The 21593-nt window shown below is 41.4% G+C and overlaps 1 protein-coding gene across 1 annotated transcript in view; it reads right to left on the minus strand.

Annotated features, from left to right (window-relative positions):
• Positions 1 to 410: 410 nt before the first annotated feature.
• The window catches only part of Dync2h1 (dynein cytoplasmic 2 heavy chain 1), a 225006-nt gene continuing 203823 nt past the window's right edge, over positions 411 to 21593 (minus strand). Inside the window, exons 87-90 of the mRNA XM_041657101.1 lie at positions 18773 to 18882; positions 17700 to 17781; positions 13929 to 14045; positions 411 to 727 (exon numbers count right to left, since the gene is read on the minus strand). Of these exons, the coding sequence (XP_041513035.1) occupies positions 569 to 727; positions 13929 to 14045; positions 17700 to 17781; positions 18773 to 18882 (468 nt within the window). The 3' untranslated portion in view covers positions 411 to 568. The remainder of the gene's footprint in view (positions 728 to 13928; positions 14046 to 17699; positions 17782 to 18772; positions 18883 to 21593) is intronic.

The following is a 21593-nucleotide window of genomic DNA, read 5'->3' on the forward strand; positions in this document are numbered from 1 at the left end:
ACTGTGGAACTTTGGGTATGACAATAACACAAGCATCTAGGACTGCCCAAGGAAGGAACAACTGGAGAACTGCCATAAACAGGATGCCCATGCCTGCTTAGCATTGTCAGGGAATAAATGATGATGATGATATCATGTAATATATACAATGAAGTGACATGTTTAATTGTTAAGATAATTCATTCATTATGCCTTTGCACAGTGTTCAATGCCTAAAAGGAGAGTGGTACACATATTTAAAACCACAGAAGACTAAAATAAACAGTTGCAATTATACAAAATACCTAAAACATTATTGATTTCTTAAATATAGTACTTTAAACTTTAAATAATTCAATTCCTGAAAAAGCAAATTTTTCATAAAAACAGCTAATGCCACCAAATTCCCTGCTCTTTAAGGTACACAGTGCTGGTATTACACATTTATTAAAATAAGAACCCAAGGAGATCAGTAACAAGAAAAACTAACTACAGATATTCTGAACTAACATTTCCGACTGACTACATGTTCCGTGTAAAACTTTGCCATAAATGTCACTTTGCTAAATTGTCCTGTGTTGCCTCAGATTTATTGATTTTTAAGAAAAAGCGCTGCCCCACACTGGATCCACTGGTCCTGGTTGCCTCCACAGGGAACATCGATGTTGGTCACCACACGATCCCTTTCGGCACTTGTATAAACAGGTAAAGAGATGCATTCGTCAGGGGAATATGGACCATATGCACCCTGTTCAAAAGAAGAAAAAAAAAAAGGTCTAAAAATTTATCTTCGAGTACAGCCTTTCCAATCACTATCTGTGTTAGCTATTAGGTTCTTTGAGTATAGATCACTAGAATACACTGGATCTCACAGCAGTCACTAGAATACACTGGATCTCACAGCAGTCACTAGAATACACTGGATCTCACAGCAGTCACTAGAATAAACTGGATCTCACAGCAGTCACTAGAATACACTGGATCTCACAGCAGTCACTAGAATAAACTGGATCTCACAGCAGTTCGCTCACAGCCAGTCACAGATCCTTTAAAATCTTGCCCAAGGCCAGGCTAAGTATGGTGCACACCTCTGATCCCAGCACTCGGGAGGCAGAGGCAGGCAGATCTCTGTGAGTTCTAGGCCAGCCTGATCTACAAGGACTAGTTCCAGGACAGCCAACAGAGAAACCCTGTCTGGGGAAAAAAAACACCAAAAAACCCCAAAGAACCATAACAAATAAACAAAACTTTGTCTAGGAACTGGGAAGATGACTCAGGAGCAATCAAAAGAACCTAAGTTCAAAAAAAAAAAAATCAAAAAGAAAAAAAGAAAGAAAATACACAACAAAAAAATAAAATAAGATCTTGCATGTTTCAAAAAAAAAAAAAAAAGAACCTAAGTTCAAGTCCTTAACAGTCACATAGGAGCTAGACACTAGTACAAGTCACTATAATCCTATTGTCCTAGGGAGGCATGCAGCTGAGACAGGAGGATCCCAGGAAGCCCACTGGCCCCCTAGCCTGTGTGCAGTGGTGTACAACAAAGACCATCTCAATGGTGAAGGACATTTGAGGTTGCCTTCTGACCTCTACAATGTACCCAACGACATTTGTGTTCGTTCTCTTTCTCATGGGTGTGCCCGCATGGACATGTGCATAAACACACACACACACACACACACACTAAAACTTTAACCTTAAATACTGAAATAGATTGAAAATTTAACATACAATTTTATCTATAAATCTCTATAAAATTTTATAATGTATAATATTACACATCTTATAATGTCTAAAGTATAACATTTCTCAGCAATTTATGTCTACCAAGAACTTCCACTTATCTAGTATAACCACAAAGTTCAATTTAGAAGGGATAGGTTGAATAAGTAGATCTAATTTCCCTTTATGTTTAACACAATATACTTCACTAGCACTCTCCTGCGGCATCGGTGAGTGCTGCTGCTTTACTATGTTAGCTGGCGGATGTAGGCATTTTTGCTGAGGTTCAGCGCAGTTATCTTACTGGTGCTCAAGATGTCCTTCCTTACCCAGTTTAAGTTGGCTACTAAGTTTGGGGCCTGTGCTGCCATAGCTTTACTCTGTCTCCAGTATGTCAGTATGTTGCAAGTTTGCATGCAACTTTTCCCATAGAAGTTAATGATTACTGTGAAGATCCCTGGTCTCTTTCAAGAGAAACAATACCAAAGATCACTATCTCGGTGCCAGGAGTGGCTACTCACTTAGTCTAGAACTTTCCAGTGACAGGCATCTTTTTCAAAGAAGGATTTTCAAACAAGTTCATAGAGGTGCTTCCAATTCAAATCTAACACTGGTGTGTGGATTGAACTTCTGATCTCATTAACCAGTGAATTACTAATGTTTTAAGTAAGCATGGAATTCAAGTGCTAAGATGGACTGTTCTAGAATGAGGGAGTGGATTATAAGAGAGAGAGTTTACCCATGTTAAGTATGGCCTATGAATATCAGCACATAATTATCTTTCAAAACAAACATGATCATTTACATATGCACAGCTTTAGGATATGGGATACTTTTCTAGACGCTAAGCATTTTGTTCCCTGGGTCAGGGGGCATGTGACCCTTGTATATGTCATAGGAAGTGGTAGCTTTATTCATGTACACACCTATTCTTTAAACTGTTTTTCCTACCAATTCTGAAATCATCTAGACAAATTCATCCTTCTAGCACCTACTGCCTATAGTGGAAGATGCTATGGCAGAGATAAATAAAATAATGGAAATATTTTTTAAATCTCATTTTTAACTCTTAAGTGGGCATTATATAAACTTTTTTTAAAAAAACTTGTTTCTAACACAAGGATTTTGCTGAGGTCCTCCAGTCTTTGATGTGAGCTGCTTCAGGCTCTTTGACATTTCTGAATTTTAACATATAAAATAAAACTTGTGCTTTATGCAGGTCATTCCCACAAAGAATGCGGGTGACCTGCCCTGAGTCTCCCTGGTCATCTCCAGTGTGTGACTGCAGTCAGCGACTCAGCCTTCCATGGGGCGGTGCTTCATGCGCTCGGTGCACCAATGTCATGAAGGCTGAGTGTGCACATGCAGAAAACTGCCCTTCGGTGTTTAGGAAGGATGCACATCAAATTCCAAGGACATAACTTTTAGGTAAGAGTCTTCTGGGATGTCAACCTAACAAAGGCTTATGAGAGAGTGAATTCTTAATTGGATTGCTTGAATATGTAGAGACTGGAGTAGAATTTCAGACTCCTGTCGCTGACTCACTTCTCCAACTCTGCTTAAATGGTAAAGTGCCAGGATTCAGAACATCAATTACTTCTTGCAAGCTTTTTTCTGCTGTTTCCTCTCAGTCTTTTTTTTCCCCCCCTGTGGAAAATGCTTTATTGTATCATGTATGTCTATATACTGCAAGAAATATTTCCAAATACAAAAGTCATCCACAGACTTAATTAAGTGAAACTCAAATGATCCAGAAACATCTCTTCTTTAGTTTCCACAGCAATTATTAAGAGTTCACGCCCTGATTTTTTTCCAGAAAGATTATTCCAGCAGCTTCGAGTGTTCGATCCTCTCAGTCTTTACACGGACAGACAGACAGAAAGACAGACAGACATGACACAGCCAATGGACCGAGGTGATCTGAAGCTAACTGCTAGGGAAGGTTAGTTCATTCTTGAGCACCTGCTTTTGGCAGCAGTGACACTTCCAGCACTGTTCTTGTTGCCCAGAGACAATAGCAACAGGATGCAGGGGGTGCTGCGTCCTCATTTGTAGTTCACTGTCTCTAAGTCCCCCATGCCTGCTCCTGGCTGTGGGCTTCCCATGCTGTGTGGGGAGGTCACACAGTTTTCTCCGCAGTACTACAACCTTGTAAAACAAAGTGCCACTGTGGCTTCTGGACATTCTGCTCAGCATCGATCAGTCTCCGGACTTTCTGAAAGCGCAGTGGAGTTGCTTTAAGGCCCTAATCACAAATGATCCATGCGGAAGAGAGGTAGAGATCTAGCCAACCTAAAAATGACTCTGGTTCCCTGGCCATGCCATGTAACTTAATTAAATTCTGATGACCCAGTTCCTTCTTTAATATCTATTTTACTAAAGAATCAGACTAGCTAGCTTAAGATGTTTGGATAAAATTAAAATTTTATTAAATCTAGTAACAATTACACTGTTCAATTAACATAAATGAGACATGAAGTCTGAAAATAGTTCATGACAGTACATAGAAAGTATTATGCAACTAAAGTTCAATAATTAAAAATCTAAATACTGTAATTAATTGCACCATCTTATGTGAACAGCACACTGCAGAGTTGTCCTACTATGTGTGCAGCACACTGCAGAGCTGCACTACTATGTGCGCAGCACACTGCAGAGTTGTCCTACTATGTGCGCAGCACACTGCAGAGTTGTCCTACTATGTGCGCAGCACACTGCAGAGCTACACTACTGTGTGCGCAGCACACTGCAGAGCTGCACTACTATGTGCGCAGCACACTGCAGAGCTGCACTACTATGTGCGCAGCACACTGAAGAGTTGTCCTACTATGTGCGCAGCACACTGCAGAGTTGTCCTATTATGTGCGCAGCACACTGCAGAGCTGCACTACTATGTGCGCAGCACACTGCAGAGCTGCACTACTATGTGCGCAGCACACTGCAGAGCTGCACTACTATGTGCGCAGCACACTGCAGAGCTGCACTACTATGTGCGCAGCACACTGCAGAGCTGCACTACTATGTGCGCAGCACACTGCAGAGCTGCACTACTATGTGCGCAGCACACTGCAGAGTTGTCCTACTATGTGTGCAGCACACTGCAGAGCTGCACTACTATGTGCGCAGCACACTGCAGAGTTGCCCTACTATGTGCACTGCTCACTGCAGAGTTGTCCTACTATGTGTGCAGCACACTGCAGAGCTGCACTACTATGTGCGCAGCACACTGCAGAGTTGTCCTACTATGTGTGCAGCACACTGCAGAGTTGCCCTATTATGTGCACTGCTCACTGCAGAGTTGTGCTACTTCTCGAGTGTATCTGGGAATGGAATGCAGCTCTGGCACTTTATACAAGGTGAGTCAGAAGCACACCAGTCCTAGCTGCTGTGAGCAATATGCTAACAACAGGACATCTCAGGGAGGAGACTGGCTCCCACTGCTTTTCTCTCCTCTTAGTTTTCACTACAGAGCTGGTGGTTGGGATTTGGGATTTTTTCAGGAGCCTATTGAAGGCTTCTAAACAGAGAAATAAAGTAATTGTCGACATTTGAAAGGGACGCTTTGACCACTGATGGTGGCAGGGACTAAAGAACAGAGGCAGGGGCATTGATCAAGAGGTCTTTTCAAAACCCATTAGCATATATTCATGCATTCCATTTCACATTAATGATTATAATCAAGACCTTTGTCCTCTGCGTATTTTAATACCATTCTTTGCACATATTATAGTGCTTAAGCACTCTGTAGTAGCCTGTGCATGTTTCTTCTTGTCTCTACTAAGTTGATATAAATTTCGCATCTTAAAAGAACTGAGTTAGAGGTAGAGTCCTGGCACGGATGCTGTCAGACCCTGCTCCTGGTGGCTTCCTGAGAGGAAGTCTGTCTTGCTCCCCAGCTTCTAAAAACCTTCCTCATTCTGTCCTTCCAAGCTCCCCTCTCTGCCCTCCTAACTTCTGCAGCAGTCTTCGGGGTTCTCTTGTCCTCCACGAGAGCCCCCATGAGGATGCTGGCCCGACCTGGGGAATCCAGGATGGATCTCTCATGAGAAGAGCTCGACCTTACCCATCTGCAGAGTGCCATGTGCCAGATAAGGACACACTCACAGGTGCATGCTGGGGATTAGGATGGATGTATCTCTGAAAAGAATATTCAGTAACAGAGCAAAGAAGGCAAGACCATAAAACAAAAGGAAAAGTAACATCACCCTCTGCAAAAAATAAAACTCAACAAAAGTCGGGTGGTGGTGGCCCATTCCTTTAATCCCAGCACTCAGGAGGCAGAGGCAGGCACATCTCTGTGAGTTCCAGTACAGCCAGCACTGTTACACAGAGAAATCGCATCTCAAAAATCAAACAAACAAAAAAAGAAAACAAACAAACAAAAAAACCCATTAGATTACATTCCTAAAGCTATTCATCAAGATCTATCTTATCTGGCCACTTTCTCTTCCTGAGGCTGACTACCAAGGTCTAGCTATCAAAATATTAAAGTCAAGCAATCAAAAGCGCCCTTTGGTTACCTAATTAACATGCCCAAACAAAATACACCAATACATTGTAGCCCATTCTAACACAGACCTCCCATTTTCCTCCTCTTAAAAATTATACCTTTGTTTTGGGGAGTTTTGGGGTGTTTTTGTTTTGTTTTATTTTTTCTTTACCTTTTTCCCTTTTATTTGGAGGGAATGGGAGGAAGTGGGAATAGGGAGGTGGGAGGTGGATTTTGTTTATTTTTTTTTAACTCATTTCCAGGGGATGGGATTTTTTTTAAATAATGTGTCATGAATAAATAAAGTCGTTTATGAAAAAAAATTATACCTGCAAGGTCATTTGCTGCAGTTCCCTGTCCTGCCTGAGTCAGAAAGCAGCCACTCTGACTCTTCTTCCCCACTTAATAAAATTTCTCTCTGTGAAAACAGGGGTTTTGGGGGTGCTGTGTGCCTAATCTGGAGTCTGGGAGAAAGTCCCCATTTGGTGGGGGTCTCCTTCAGTATATATGAATTCAATCCAAAGTATTTTCATCAGTGTATGCTTATCCAAGTTATCTGCACCATGCATATTTCCTGGATAACACGCACCAACAGTGCTGCTTTCTTATTTTAGAAAGAACATGAGAAAGCTGGAGTTTTACCATGTGTGTCTAAATTAGATTCACAATTCAGTGTGAATCTAGGGAAAGAACTTGACACTGAGTGCTCAGAAACATTGTTCTGTGAGAAGTTAGAGCAGATTTGAAAGCCCTAACTTGTGTTTTCAACAATGTGACCAGGACTGTTTACAGACTTGAAGAAAAATGTAAGTCAGAAAAAGAAACTGAGTTTTGTTATTTTACACTGGTGTATACAAGGCAAAGAACCCAGCGACAGCCTCTAATATGTATATTTGAATCTATACAAGTAATATAAAATAATAACTACTTTGAGAATGGCTCTTGAATTTGTTTTACAGATGTATTGTTCAGTAGTCAAATTTGGTACCTCCTAGAGTTTGAGGCCCTTGGCTGGAGTCCAGGCTACTAAGTTACATTTGCTGGTAAGCTCTATGTGGCACTGTTCCTAGAGAAACACAAGGATGGATAGCAAACTGACTTCCTGTGCAGGGCCAGAAGGGGAGTCGTCTGATGCTGAGACACAGCAGGTGGCTACATCCACGTGTATTCTACGGAATATAGGCATATAGGTTCGGGAAAACTTTGTGCAGCAACCTCTCAGGCTTTGTACCTCCTTTTCTGTGTGCAGATGAGAGGTTGAAAGTGTCAGTTGCTCTCCATCTTATTCTTGGATAATCTCTCACTAAGCCTGAAGCTCAGACACTGGGCTCAATCAGCTGGCCAGCAAGCCCCAGTCACTCTGCCTCTCAGTGCTGGGATTACAGGTGTTCACTGCTGTGCGTGGCTTTTAATATGGGGCAGAGGATCCATACCTAGGTCCTCATGCTTGCAGAGAAAGCACTTCACTTATTGAGCCATCTTCCAGCCCCTGCCAGTACTTTTAATGCAAAAAATTTCCAGAGAGGAAAGAATATAGTGTTTATTAAATGTGCTTATTGAACAGTTTGCTACTGTTGAATATTATTTTAAGGTGTGTTACATTTGTTTATACTCTGGAATATTTGTTTAATGATTAATAATGCATTGTTTTTATTTATGCTGCATTTCTTTAACTCTGTGAAGCTGTGATTCTTTGCCTGTCTAAAACACCAAATAGTTTAATAAAGAGCTGAACAGCCATAGCTAGGCAGAAGAAAGGATAAGCGTGGCTAGCAGGCATAAAGAATAAATAGGAGGAGAACTCTGAGGAGGAGGGAGCAAGAAGGAACAAGGAGGATGCTAGGAGCCAGCCAGCAGTCTAGAGAAACAACATCCACATTCCAAAGAGTTGGGTTGTGGGAGGCTTTGGGTTATTTGGTTTGGATGCTTGTTATATTTAGGGGAATGTAGGAATACATGAATGATAAGATAAAAGGGTAGATTATTGAATATATTTAAACTAAAAAAACAATTATTAATCTCAAATATTTTATATTGGTATGGACTTTTGTAAACTGAATAAATTTAAAGTCATTTTGCACACTGCATATATGCTTCTACTCTTGTTTAAAGGAATTTTGTATACTGATACCAGTTTAAAGTTATTTTTGTTACAACATATTGTATATTGTATATATGCTTCTGCTGTTGTTTCAGGTATTGTACCTATGCAGTTCATTTAAAAATGTTTTCTTAACCTAAGGCTTTTAGTGACAGTGAGACACATCTGCTCCAATTTGCTTCAGAGATAATGGGCATTGAAGAAACTCGTTATGAAGTTTGCTTTCATTGTGGTAAGGTTAGCCACTGGGCAAAGAAACTGCTCTTGCCTTTGGCGACTGACAATGTGCTGTGTAGGCTGGACATGCAGGACACATAGAAAAAAGACTGCCGAACTTGGCCAAAACAAGGTCTTACTTCATTGAAAAATCTGCCACACATTCTGCAGGACATAGAGGATAGAATGGTGTGCCAACATGGGGCTGACCAAATCTACTTAAAAGCCTGAGAGAGTTTAGAAGTTATTCTAGACAGAAAAGAATAGAGTTAAGCATGGCTTCAGCATTTTCTCAGGTGGGCTCTGCTTGCTAGAGGCAAGCACTCTCATTTAAGAGAGGCTTCCTGACTCAGCATTAGCTATAAAACCTTGCAGCTCTTTTAAGAGGTCTCACCATGAAACACTTAAATAATGTCGATGAAAAGCTGACCACATGCTTTTTGGTTTTCAGCTGTAGCAGGAAAAAAGCTGCACCATTTTAAAATGCCAGTTTTCTGGGCCATCCTGCCAGGGCAAACTCTGAACATTTGAGTGTGGTTTGTGAGCACACTGCTGAAGCTTGCTTGCTGGCAGGGACCTTGAAATGCCATAGAGTTGTGGCAATAAACATGGCTACAGCCAGTACTTCCACCATGAGGCTGAAATCTCAGAAAGCTAAGAAATGGGTTGGATCCAGCTGTCAAAGACATGGCTTTAATCCTCTCCATATTGCTTAGCAAATTAAAGACTCACATGGTCAGAAAAAGAGATATGCAGTAAAGAGAGATTCAAAGATGAAGAAAATCTCTAAATGTTTTACAGTGTGTTAAAAATATATGCAGGCTTAGGAGAGAAAAGAAAAAGGTTAGTCCTGAGAGAGAGAGAGAGAGAGAGAGAGACAGAGACAGAGACAGAGAGAGACAGAGAGAGTAGTTGGGTGCAGTAGCACACACCTTTAATCCCAACACTTGGAAGACAGAGGCAGGCAGATCTCTGTGAGTTTAAGGACAGCCTGGTCTACAGAGGGAGTCCCAGGATGGCCAACGATACACAGAGAACCTGTCTCAAAAAGCCAAAAATTAAATTTAAAATAAAAGAAATAGAGGTTAAAATAAAGCCACGGAAAGATGAAAAATACACAGAGAGTCTGGATACTGTATGTTATTATGCTCTCTTTGAATTGTTTGGATGCTGAGGAAGGAGCAACAGCTGCTAAAAAATATTTGCTTATAAATGCTTCTAATTTAATCCAAGATAGGTATTTTGAGAATACCTTGACTCAAAAGGTATGTTACTTTGGAGAAGAGGTTTTGCTTTTGTTTCCATAGAAAATGGATTTATTCTGAGTTAAGAAAAATCAGGTTTGATCAAGGAAGACCACCTGAGAAATCTCTGGTAGGAACAGATGGCCGAGATGTCAGAGTTCTACATCCAGAACAGATACAAGACTGCTGCCTGAGATTACTCTAGTCATGACTTGATCATGATTCTAAATTTTCTTTAGGTCCCCATAAGATTATCAGTGCCCACAACCAGCAGGAAGTAGCCCGAAAAACTATGCCTACATTCCCAAAAAATGGACTGTGTATATTTTCCTTTGTTTAAAATGTTGGTTACAAGTTGTTATGGCCAATGGTCAAGAGAAAGCTAAACAAAGGATATTAGATTCAGAGTTCTTGTTTTTTTTTTTTATTAAAAAAAGAGGGTGAAGTGGTGTGGGACAGTGGTCTGTATTCTGTTAATTATATTTTAAATAAATGCTGATTGGCCAGTAGCCAGGCAGGAAGTATAGGAAGGGTGACCAGGCAGGAAGTAGAGGTGGGGCAATGAGAACAGGAGAATTCTGGGAAGAGAATTCTGCTAGCAGCCCTGGCCCAGCCACAGAAGAAGCAAGATGTGACTTCCCTGCCTAATAAAGTGCCAAGCCATGTGGCTAACACAGATAAGAATAATGGGCTGATATAAGTTGTAAGAGTTAATAAGAAGCCTGAGATACTGGGCCAATCAGTTTATAATTAATGTAGACTTCTGTGTGATTTTTTTGGGGACTTAATGACTGTAGGGACCAGGCGGGACAGAAACTTCAGTCAACAGGACAGAGATGGACAAACTTTGCCTTTCAGCATTCCTGTTTCATTGAAGTCTTCCAGACACTCTAGGCCTGTAGGCTGAAGATGGATGTCCCAACATCACAGAGGAACTTTGGGTGACTGTTCAGGCAGTCAGATGTCTCTGTCATTTCTAGACTTTTGGAATTTGCTTACAATGTACTTCCTGTTTACTCAGGTAATATTATATCCTTCTGGGATTCTTGGACTTAAAGACTAGATAATTATAGTTGAAGTTTTCCTTAGTTATGATAGAAAGTCAATGCATTTACTTTCCTCCTGTCCTTCAGAACTGTAACATGCTAGTAACACAGCAAGCCTGATGATGACTGGCTACTCCTCCATCACACACAACTGGCAGACCTGCCTTTAACAGCGAACTGCTGGGGACCCGAGATGCTGTACAGTGACTGGATTAGCAGCCACGATCCATCCATTAGAACAAAGTCTCAGGGTGTTTGGTTGTCAGACACTGTGGGATTCATGACAAACAAACAAAAACTCTTCTGTCTGGTTTAAAATGTTTGTCTCCAACGTTCTTAGCTTGTTTAAAGAATTCTAAATGTTCTGCAACAAAGTAGCTGTAGAGCAGGCACAGCAGTTTTTCTCCAAGGTTTCTACTGGCTTTGTTCCTCAAACTAAAATGCAGGAAAATATTGATGTTCTTTTCCATATGGTGTATAAACAGGCACAGAAAATGTAGAAAGAACTTTATTGAAAAAAATTATACCTATATGAAGTTGGCGAGCATCCTAGACTGTTTGATTCTTCTGCACCATGCCTAAGACATGGGTAAGTGCCCCCATCTCCGTAACATCACCTACTTTTCCTTCTTGTCCATTCATGGTAGAACTGAAGTTGTTGTCTTTGTATCCCTAGTGGTCTGCATCTCTGGAATCTCTAGATACAGTGAGCAGTCAAAGACTATACGTATTAGCAACTATGTGGAGTAAGAAATTATTGTTCAATCTGACTAACCATATGTGAGGCATACTGTGGGCATTTGATTTCAGATACACAAAAGTATGTCTAAGCCTCACTGACTAAACAATGTGAGGCACTGCTCTGGGAACCACATAAGCATAGGACTGTATCTAAGCTTCCACACCGCCTCACAGTATACCACCTTCCATTAATAACTGGGCAACTAGTTCAGTGAGGTTACTGTGTCTAAATTCTAATTTTTGGAGCTGGAACTTGAATTGTGTTGGTCTCTAAAACTTTGTGTGCAGAAACTCTTAACAGTACATTTGATATTCTTCACGGAATGAAGATCTATTAAAAAAGAGGAGAAAGTGGGCAGACCCAGGAAGTCCTTCCAGCACATGTCATGGAGCACAAAGAAGCCTGGGGCAGTTTACACTACTTAAGAAACCACCACTATCTTGAGCTCTACACAGGACGGATACCAGGTCCATTCACCTTTCCTAGCATGTGCAAGTTCTCCAAATGATTTCTGGCTCTTATTTCAATGGCGATTGTTACAGTATAACAATACATGGAATAGTACATGAAGTAGGATATTTGAAAAGTTTCAGTTCTTGGTTGGATGCAGTCTACAGGCTGTTTTTTTCCCTGCCACTGGAGTGGCAGTCTTGACTGGGACTGGCAGTGCTGAGGTCAGGTGACTGCCCTCCCTTCCTTCGAGCCATTACTCTCCATGTTTTGATCTGGCTTCAGGCGTTGCTCCTTTAGTGAGCCTTCATGATCATTACATGGATTTCTGATTTGCTTCCCAGAAAAGGAGAAATCTACATGACTTAGACTCATAGAATTCATCAGGCTCATATACAACTTTATACGGTAAAACCCTTGGCAAAGAGCATGCAACTTTGAACATTCACAACCGAAGATAAAAAAACCATGGAACACACAATTAGCACCTTTTGATACAAATTTCTGAAAACAGACAAATATTCTCTGATCTCGATTCTTTCTCTGAAAGTCATCCTGACACTGGGGAAATAAACATCCATGGGTGGGAAGCCTCACAGACAGCTTGCTCTTTTGGCTCTCTGAACAGTGGTGGCTAATTACTGTTACAGTTTCAAATTTTATGTTCAAACACCCAGATGCTTTTGAACTTTGTAAAAAGTAGAACTGAAACTTCATTGTGGCATTTCCTAATGAGAAAACACATCTTTCCTGTAGTGAACTGAGTTTGGCAGTTCACTGGGTGGAGAATTACAGTCTGTTTATGCATACATTTTCAGTCTTAGGCTTCAGAGATGCCTCATCCAGAACCACTGAAGAATAAAACGCTCAATCACTTAAAAAAAATTATCTGGCTACCAGGAGCATGATGTCATGGTGTGGGGCCAGGCCTCTGAGACACATTATCACCTGACCCAGGGCAGTGTAGGAGTTACTTTCCAGTTGCTGGGACAAAGCACTATGACTCAGGAAATTTATAGAAGGAAGGGAGTATTTGGGCTGATGGTTCCACAATAAAAGCCCATGGTGGCAGAATGGAGACATGGTGACTGTAAGACATGGAAGACGAGAAGTTAACATTTGGAACTATCGTAGGAAGAGGGAATGCAAACTGAGACTGACATATCACGTTTAAACCTCCAGCCCACCCCAGTGACTGCTTCCTCCACCAAGGCCACATCTCCTGAGCCTCCCCCAGCACCACCACCAACTGGCAGTCTATTGTTTTTATCTAAGTTATTCTATTTACCAATAAGACTCAAGAGTCAGATATTGGGGTGAAAACCTGCTAGATCAGAGAAGCCAAGAAGCAACCAGCTGACCTTCCTTTTTGGCTGACCCAGCAAGAGAAGTGTCTTTCCACTCGTACCAAGCCAAAAGAACCATGAATCTCCAAGTCCCTCCTACTCCTTCCTGTGCACCTCTCTATCAGTATTTCTGACTCTTCTGCCCTCTCTATGGCTCCATCCCGTGATCCACGTTTCAGAGTTCAAATATCCAGAACAGCAGCAGCCACACCATACTCCAACGGCACACCTGGCTACTTACAGTGCTGGATAGCGGGAAGGCCTTGACCTGTGTGGCTCACATCACTTACCTGGAGCCATGTAACCATGAAACCATGCCCTGGTCTAAGGGGCCTGCAGAGAGGACTCACGCCACACTGTGACCCTATTCTGAAGCTCAGGAGTTTGCTCTAATCACACACACTTTATAGAAAACTGTTTCCAAAACAAAATGGTTTAAAAATCTTTACCTCTTCAAAATGTATTAACTACAAATTTGTTAAGTACAGGTAAAATGGGAGAGCAAATCAAAACCACAAGCTATGACTATCTATGGAAAAGTAAAATCCAAGAGTGAATGGATGATATTAGAAGCTGTCTATCCAGATGCTCACCTGTGGAGTCCAGCCCATAAAGCAAGGGAGAACTGTCGACACACTGGGAGAATCATGCTGGTTTTCTGAAAGGTGATTGCCGTCAAAGCTGCATCCTTCCAGTAACAAACCACTGATCTGCCACAGACAAGTAAAAAGTGTTATAGAATATTAAATTCTGAAGTGCCAGGCATACACAGTTGGACCATAAGATCAAAGGCCCAGTATCCCAAATGCTGTGAAAACAGATTGGGGCCTTTTATTTGGAGAACACAGGAAATCTGAATCAGTGTTCACTGTGAACTCTCTTTGAGACAAAGTTCTTACTTTTTAGCTAACATTCTAGAAAACGCTTACAAATGTCATACACTACATAACTGCAGATGTCCTGGCATTAGGTTAAAAGAAATATAAAGACATAAAGTCAAATCAAGTCTCTTCCAGAAAGTAGGGGAGAGAAGCCTAACGAGAAAATGAACAGGTGGTCCCTACATGTCTTTTTATTTGCCCTGCTGTGTGGAGTTGAGAGAGTAAAGCAGAAAGTTTTATACAGTGTAAGGTAGCTTTAGTGTAAACTGAGGACATCTGAAGTACAAACATGGCTCTTGGAGTAACGTTAGCTACAGTTCCTTGGAAGCCATCTTCTCTCTTCTGCAGTGCTAACTGCTAAGCTGACGGCAGCAGGCTGAGCAATAGCTTACGTCCACAGCTGTCAAAAGTTTGCTGTCTCACGACGTATTCATGATGCCACCACAACTTACACAATGGTTTCAAGTTTCAACAACTGACCAGAAGCTTCACTTGAGAGGATTGAACTTCAAATTCCTTTACAATAGTGCAAAAGTTATACACACTCAGTAGAAGACACAGGCTAGCTAGCACATGTGGTAGGGCACTCTCCTGCATGGTGGACACTGGTGGCAGCAGTGAGCACCTGGTCACACTGAGAGTCACTATCTGCTAGGCATCCTGATGGTACGAGGACGTGTGTCTTGTGCTTGAGGTCTTCTCTTCCTCCATAACTGAAGATGGAGGTCACCCCTTCAATTGATGGCTACTTGTACAACTTTTTTTGGAAAATGTTTATTTAGGTGTTTTTGCCCGTGTTTTATTTTCTCTTCTTTATAATGTACGAAGAATAGCGACCTGAAATGACTGCCGTGAAAGCTCCTATACACCAAGGAGTAGGGGGTTACCAGTAAAATCCCCCCTTGGACACCAGGGAGAAGAGGGTTACCAATAAAATCTCCCCTTGGACACCAGGGAGTAGAGGGTTACCAATAAAATCTCCCCTTGGACACCAGGGAGTAGAGGGTTACCAGTAAATCTCCCCTTGGATACCAGGGAGTAGAGGGTTACCAGTAAATCTCCCCTTGGACACCAGGGAGTAGAGGGTTACCAGTAAATCTCCCCTTGGACACCAGGGAGTAGAGGGTTACCAATAAAATCTCCCCTTGGACACCAGGGAGTAGAGGGTTACCAGTAAATCTCCCCTTGGATACCAGGGAGTAGAGGGTTACCAGTAAATCTCCCCTTGGACACCAGGGAGTAGAGGGTTACCAGTAAATCTCCCCTTGGACACCAGGGAGTAGAGGGTTACCAGTAAAATCTCCCCTTGGACACCAGGGAGTAGAGGGTTACCAGTAAAATCTCCCCTTGGATACCAAGGAGTAGAGGGTTACTAATAAAATCTCCCCTTGGACACCAGGGAGTGAGGGTTACCAGTAAATCTCCCCTTGGACACCAGGGAGTAGAGGGTTACCAGTAAATCTCCCCTTGGACACCAGGGAGTAGAGGGTTACCAGTAAAATCTCCCCTTGGACACCAGGGAGTAGAGGGTTACCAGTAAATCTCCCCTTGGACACCAGAGAGTAGAGGGTTACCAATAAAATCTCCCCTTGGACCAGCTGCATCCAGAGTTCAACACTTAGACCCAAACATTACCCTATGGCTGAGGAACTGCTATGGGTCACATGACAGTTCTCCAGACAAATGGCCCAACTTCCAGTCACACCTTACTGGGACAATGAGTCAGCCTCCATAGGACAGAGACTCAATCCTGAAGTATCAAAGCAGAATTTTTACAACCCAGGGAAAAACACAAGAAGAGGCAGTATTAAATCTGGGTTGGTTTTGCCTGAAAAATGGCTAAACAAATGTGCTACCAAAGGAAGGTAGGAATGATGACAGACCCTTGGGTGCCAACCTGGCATTAATGTGTGAAACTGCATGATACTCAGGAAATGTTCAGCAAGTTTTAGCCAATGTCAGTCATCTGGGAACGTAAATTATAACATGCCCCTGATGTGAGACCAAGTAAGCAGAACTTGTATGGATAATTCTGATCAGAGGACTTTACAGTGCTTTCTAGATAATTGAATCCATTCTATTATCTCATTCATGTATGCGGGAAACAAGGGAAGCTATTGAAGTGTGACTTACATGTCTGTACACACTTAGGGAGTAGTTTTACTGTTTATGGATGCAATTAGCAATTGTATAATTTATTTATTTTATTTCCCACCTGCATACAGAAAGGCAATGTGCTGTACCTACTACTGCACAAACTATTTAAGCATTGATTTTAAGGGGTTTCTAGTCTGCTCTTTCGTCTACTTCCACTGATGAGTTTCGAGTCCTTTCTGTTCCTTTAAAGCTTTTATTTTTCTTTGGAACTCCTAAATATATTTTCCTTTAATTTTATTTCTAGACATCACCTTTTATGCTTCCAGAATCAACTTATTAATTTTACCATCATATCCAATCTGTAGCCAAGGATGAAGTCTAATGCCAAACATAAAGTTACTTGAAAAATATATTTTTAATATTCTCCTACTTGATTAAGCAGTTCTTGGGATGAAGTTTGTAGGAGACAATGTTGTGTAGTGTGTTTCTCTTTAGGAACAGGTCTGTTTCGGGTATGGGATATTATTTCACTATATTCCATCCGTCTGCCTTTCCTCACAGCAACAGCCTACTGTCTCAGCTGCCACAGCTTAATAAACAGCAGTCCTAAAGCTGTTTCCATTATGAATAGATTTCTTCTCTAACACATGACCTTAGACTCAGCTTGTTACCTGCTTTCGTCTGTCATTGGTTTTTCTCTCTAGGAACGCTATACAGAGACCACATGGTAAAGAAAGTCTCAGCTACAGCATGAGCTGCTGCACGGAAGACTGCAGTGCTTTAGGGCACAGCCAACGGGAGCTGCTTCACATGGAGTTGACCTAGAGGGCGCTATCTGCTCACTCGAGTATTCTCATTACCTCTGTGTGCTTATGACTGAGAAGTACACTTTTTTTATTTTTTTTTAAAAAAACATAAACAAAAAACAAGTTTCCACCTCCTCCCAGCCTCCCATTTCCCTCCCCCTCCTCCCACCCTTCTCCCCCTCCCCCCATTCCTCTGCCCCTCCCTCTCCAGTCCACAGAGCAGTCAGGGTTCCCTGCCCTGTGGTAAGTCCTAGGTCCTCCCCACTCTGTCCATATCTAGGAAGGTGAACATCCAAACTGGCTAAGCTCCCACAAAGCCAGCACATTAAGTAGGATCAAAACCCCGTGCCGTTGTCCTTGGCACTTTTAAATAGCACAAACTGGAGTTTGCTTTTTAAAAATATAGCATAATTAAAGTTCTATATTACATCACATACACCTTATTATAAGGTCTTTCATGTTAAATCTTACATAATTAGACTGTAATCTATGGCTGAACTCTGCTGATCTTACATCATAAGCATAGGTGCTCATTTCAGCTCAGTGATGCATTTGAAAGTTAAACATCCCAAATCAGTACCTTAATCTGCAGCTTTGCTTCTTGAAGTCGGCCTTTCCAGGATGCTACAAATTTAAGGCTATCCACAGAGCAGCCCATCGCCCTGTAAAAGCAGAGCAGAATCAAATGTCATGAGCCCTGACTCACACGTACAGGGCTAGGAATGGATCATGTGCATAGCAAGCATAAGGCTGGAGGGTGGGGCTGGGGCAGGGTATTCAATTCCTAGCATCAAACCCCAAACACACCTCAGTGTTCTTAGGAAATAAAGTAACAATATAGCTATTTTCAATGACTTTTTTTATAACCAAATACAAAAAAAGAGCCACAAAATTAAGTATAATACCTACAATTTTAACATTAATTGCTTAAGTGCCAATATTCATTTGAGATTACAAGTTTTTAGGTGGAGGACCTTTGACCTTTTTTTACATTATCCATTTTGATCATGGCCCTCAACTCTTAACACATAAAAGATATTAAGTTTTTATTGAGTGAACAAAATATCCTGAGTAAAAACAAATACCAGTCCCCAGAACTAAACTTCTACATCTTCCTCAGAATATTCTAGCAATCTTCTTTCCTTACACTCTATTACTAACAAGGTCTAAATACACACCATGAGCTGACACTGGCACCAAGACAAACTTGACCTTAACCATCAGCTCTGTTCACCATGAAAGCTAGCCAGAGCAGTCTCCTGAGGGATCCAAAATCATTTTTTCATGTAGTCAAAGGAGGTAACCACCAGCCACTTGTGGTTAGCGAACACTGTGAGTTTGGCTAATATGCCCAAGAAAGTAAACCCCTTACTCAATAGTTTATGCTTAAATAGACCATTGGCTACTATTATGGACAGTGCAAGTCTGGATTAAAAAAATGACCAAAGTTAGGAATTTTAAAAATTTCCAATTCTAATAAAGCAATGATATTTAAATTAAAAGCTGACTGTTATTAAAGACAAGCTATGAGGAGAAGTAATAAAAACTTACATAGGTTTCGAGAATAAATTTATTCTTGACAATCAGGACACTAGAGGTGAATAGGTAAAACATAACTATCCCCAGGGAAAATAAGGTATTCATTCTGACTACCTCGCAGTTTCCTGGCGAAGTGCGTTAAGGAATGTGTCTGGATGGAAAAGTTCAGACAGGTCGAGGGTATCAGAGAGAAGAACTTGCTTTTCAGCTTTATCAACCCAATTCTAGAGGAAGAAAGGGAAACAAATACATAAACATATAGTTAAACATAAGCCATTTTCAACGAGAATGTTACATAGTCATTTTCCAATTGTTCTGAAATAGTATCTAGAAAAAATTTGAGACTCTCATGCTGCTTTGCAAAAGCCTGATGGAGTAACTGCTGTCTCTATTCATCATAAGTAAGCCTCCAGGTGCAAACTCTTTATTGTAAACACCTGTTCACAATGAAACTGAAAATGGGCTATTTCTGGTTATGTACAGCAGGTGGGGCTGGGCCAAAACCAGCAAGCAGTGAAGCATGCTCAGTGTACACGGATACAGAGTTGCAAACCCTGAGTCCTGAGCACCCTCCCTTCTCAGCAACACACAGGCCAATGGCTGAGAAGAAATGAGTCTGTCAACAAGTTGTAATGGAGTCTTGTCATACCTGCTACCTCAGGTCGGTTCCACCTGGAGTCACACGTGTCAACATAGTACTGGATAAGAATTTAAAAGCTGCCACTTAGAGACGCACAGAGGCGGTGCCAGACACACAGAGGCGGTGCGGTGGCCAGACGCACAGAGGCAGCACAGAGGCCAGGCGGCACGGCGGCCAGAAGCGGCAGCGTGACACCGCATTCAGGAAGAGGCTTTGGGGGACCGGCGCAGTGGCAGACCCAAGCAGCGGGGACAGGCTTGCAATAAGGAGAGCAGATCGCCCTACTACAATTAAATCAAAGAGGTAGGCCTTTGGTTGGCCAGGTCACTGGCACATGGGGAGCCTGGTCCTGTCCTGAAGACCCTTCGGAGGGGTCTTCTGGTTCTGCGGCAGGAACCAGGAAACAGAGCGAGGGCATTTTGTAAGCAGAGCCTTTGGCCAGCAGGGAAACCTGATCCGGTTCTTAAAAGACCCATTAGATAGGATCAATAGGAGTAAATGGGCAGGCGCCAAGGCAAGAATTCACCCAATAATCTGAAAAACAACATGAAAACACCAGAACCAAATGATTTTACAACAGAAGTATTTGAACAACCTAACACAGAAGAAGTGGAAAAAATTGAGTTTATGAAGGCAATAGAGTCCCTTAAACAACATGTAAAAAATGCCCTTATAGAAATGGATGAGAAGTATAACAAAAAGTTTGAAGAAATGAGTAAATACGTACATGATACCCTGGGAAACCAAGAAAAAACGATCAAACAGGTAATGGAAACAGTTCAAGAACTGAAAACTGAAATGAAGGCAAGGAAGAAAATACAAACGGAGGACCAGCTGGATATGGAAAATCTAGGTCAACGAGCAGAGTCTACAGAAACAAGCATAATCAATAGAATACAAGAAAGAATCTCAGATGCTGAGGACACCATAGAGAAAATAAACAAACAGATGAAAGAAAACAGCAAAGCCAACAAATTCTCAACACAAAACATTCAGGAAATATGGGACACAATAAAAAAACCAAACCTAAGAATAATAGGAATAGAAGAAGGAGAAGAGTCACAGCTCAAAGGCCCAGAAAATATTTTCAACAAAATTATGGAAGAAAACTTTCCCAACTTAAAGATATTCATTTAAATATTCAAGAAGCATACAGAACACCAAACAGACTGGATCAAAGAAAAACATCTCCTCGCCATATAATAATCAAAACACAAAATATACAGGTTAAAGAAAGAATATTAAGAGCTGCAAAGGAAAAAGGGCAAGTAACTTATAAAGGTAAACCGATCAGACTTACACCTGACTTCTCTATGGAAACTATGAAAGCCAGAAGGTCCTAGATAGATGTACTGCAGAAGCTAAGAGACCATGGATGCAAACCCAAACTACTATACCCAGCCAAGCTATCGTTCATTATCAATGGAGAAAACAAGACATTCCAGGATAAGAACAAATTTAAACAATACGTAGCCACAAATCCAGCCCTATAGAAAGTAATAGAAGGAAAATCGCAACCCAAGGAATCCAACACTGTCAACACTGCCTACAATAACCCAGGCATCTAGTGACCCTTCACCAGCACATCTCAAAGAAGGGAGACACACAATCTCTACTACCAAAAGCAATAAGAATAACTGGAGTAAACAACCACTGGTCATTAATATCACTTAATATTAATGGGCTCAATTCACCTATAAAAAGGCACAGGCTAAAAGATTGGATACGAAAACAGGATCCAACATTCTGCTGTTTGCAAGAAACACATCTCAACTACAAAGACAGGCACCTACTCAAGAGTAAAGGGTTGAGAAAAGGCTTATCAAGCAAATGGACCTAAGAAAAAAGCAGGTGTGGCCATACTAATTTCTAACAAAACTGACTTCAAACTAAAATCAATCAGAAGAGACCGAGATGGTCACTTTTTACTCATAACAGGAACAATTCATCAGGATGACGTCTCAATCCTGAATATCTACGCCCCCAATATAAAAGCACCTAATTATGTAAAAGAAATATTACTAGAACTGAAGGCAGACATCAAACCACACACACTAGTAGTAGGAGACTTCAACACACCTCTCTCTCCAAGGGACAGGTCAATCAGACAGAAACCTAATAGAGAATTAAGAGAATTATTGGAGGTAATGAAGCAAATGGACTTAACAGACATCTATAGAACATTCCACCCAAATAGGAAAGAATATACCTTCTTCTCTGCAGCTCATGGAACCTTCTCGAAAATTGACCACATACTCGGTAGCAAAGCTAACTTACACAGTTACAAAAAAATAT

Source organism: Microtus oregoni, unplaced genomic scaffold, assembly GCF_018167655.1.
Source record: "Microtus oregoni isolate MIOR12 unplaced genomic scaffold, Mior012 000008F_ref0000371, whole genome shotgun sequence".
NCBI classification, from domain to species: Eukaryota; Metazoa; Chordata; class Mammalia; order Rodentia; family Cricetidae; genus Microtus; species Microtus oregoni.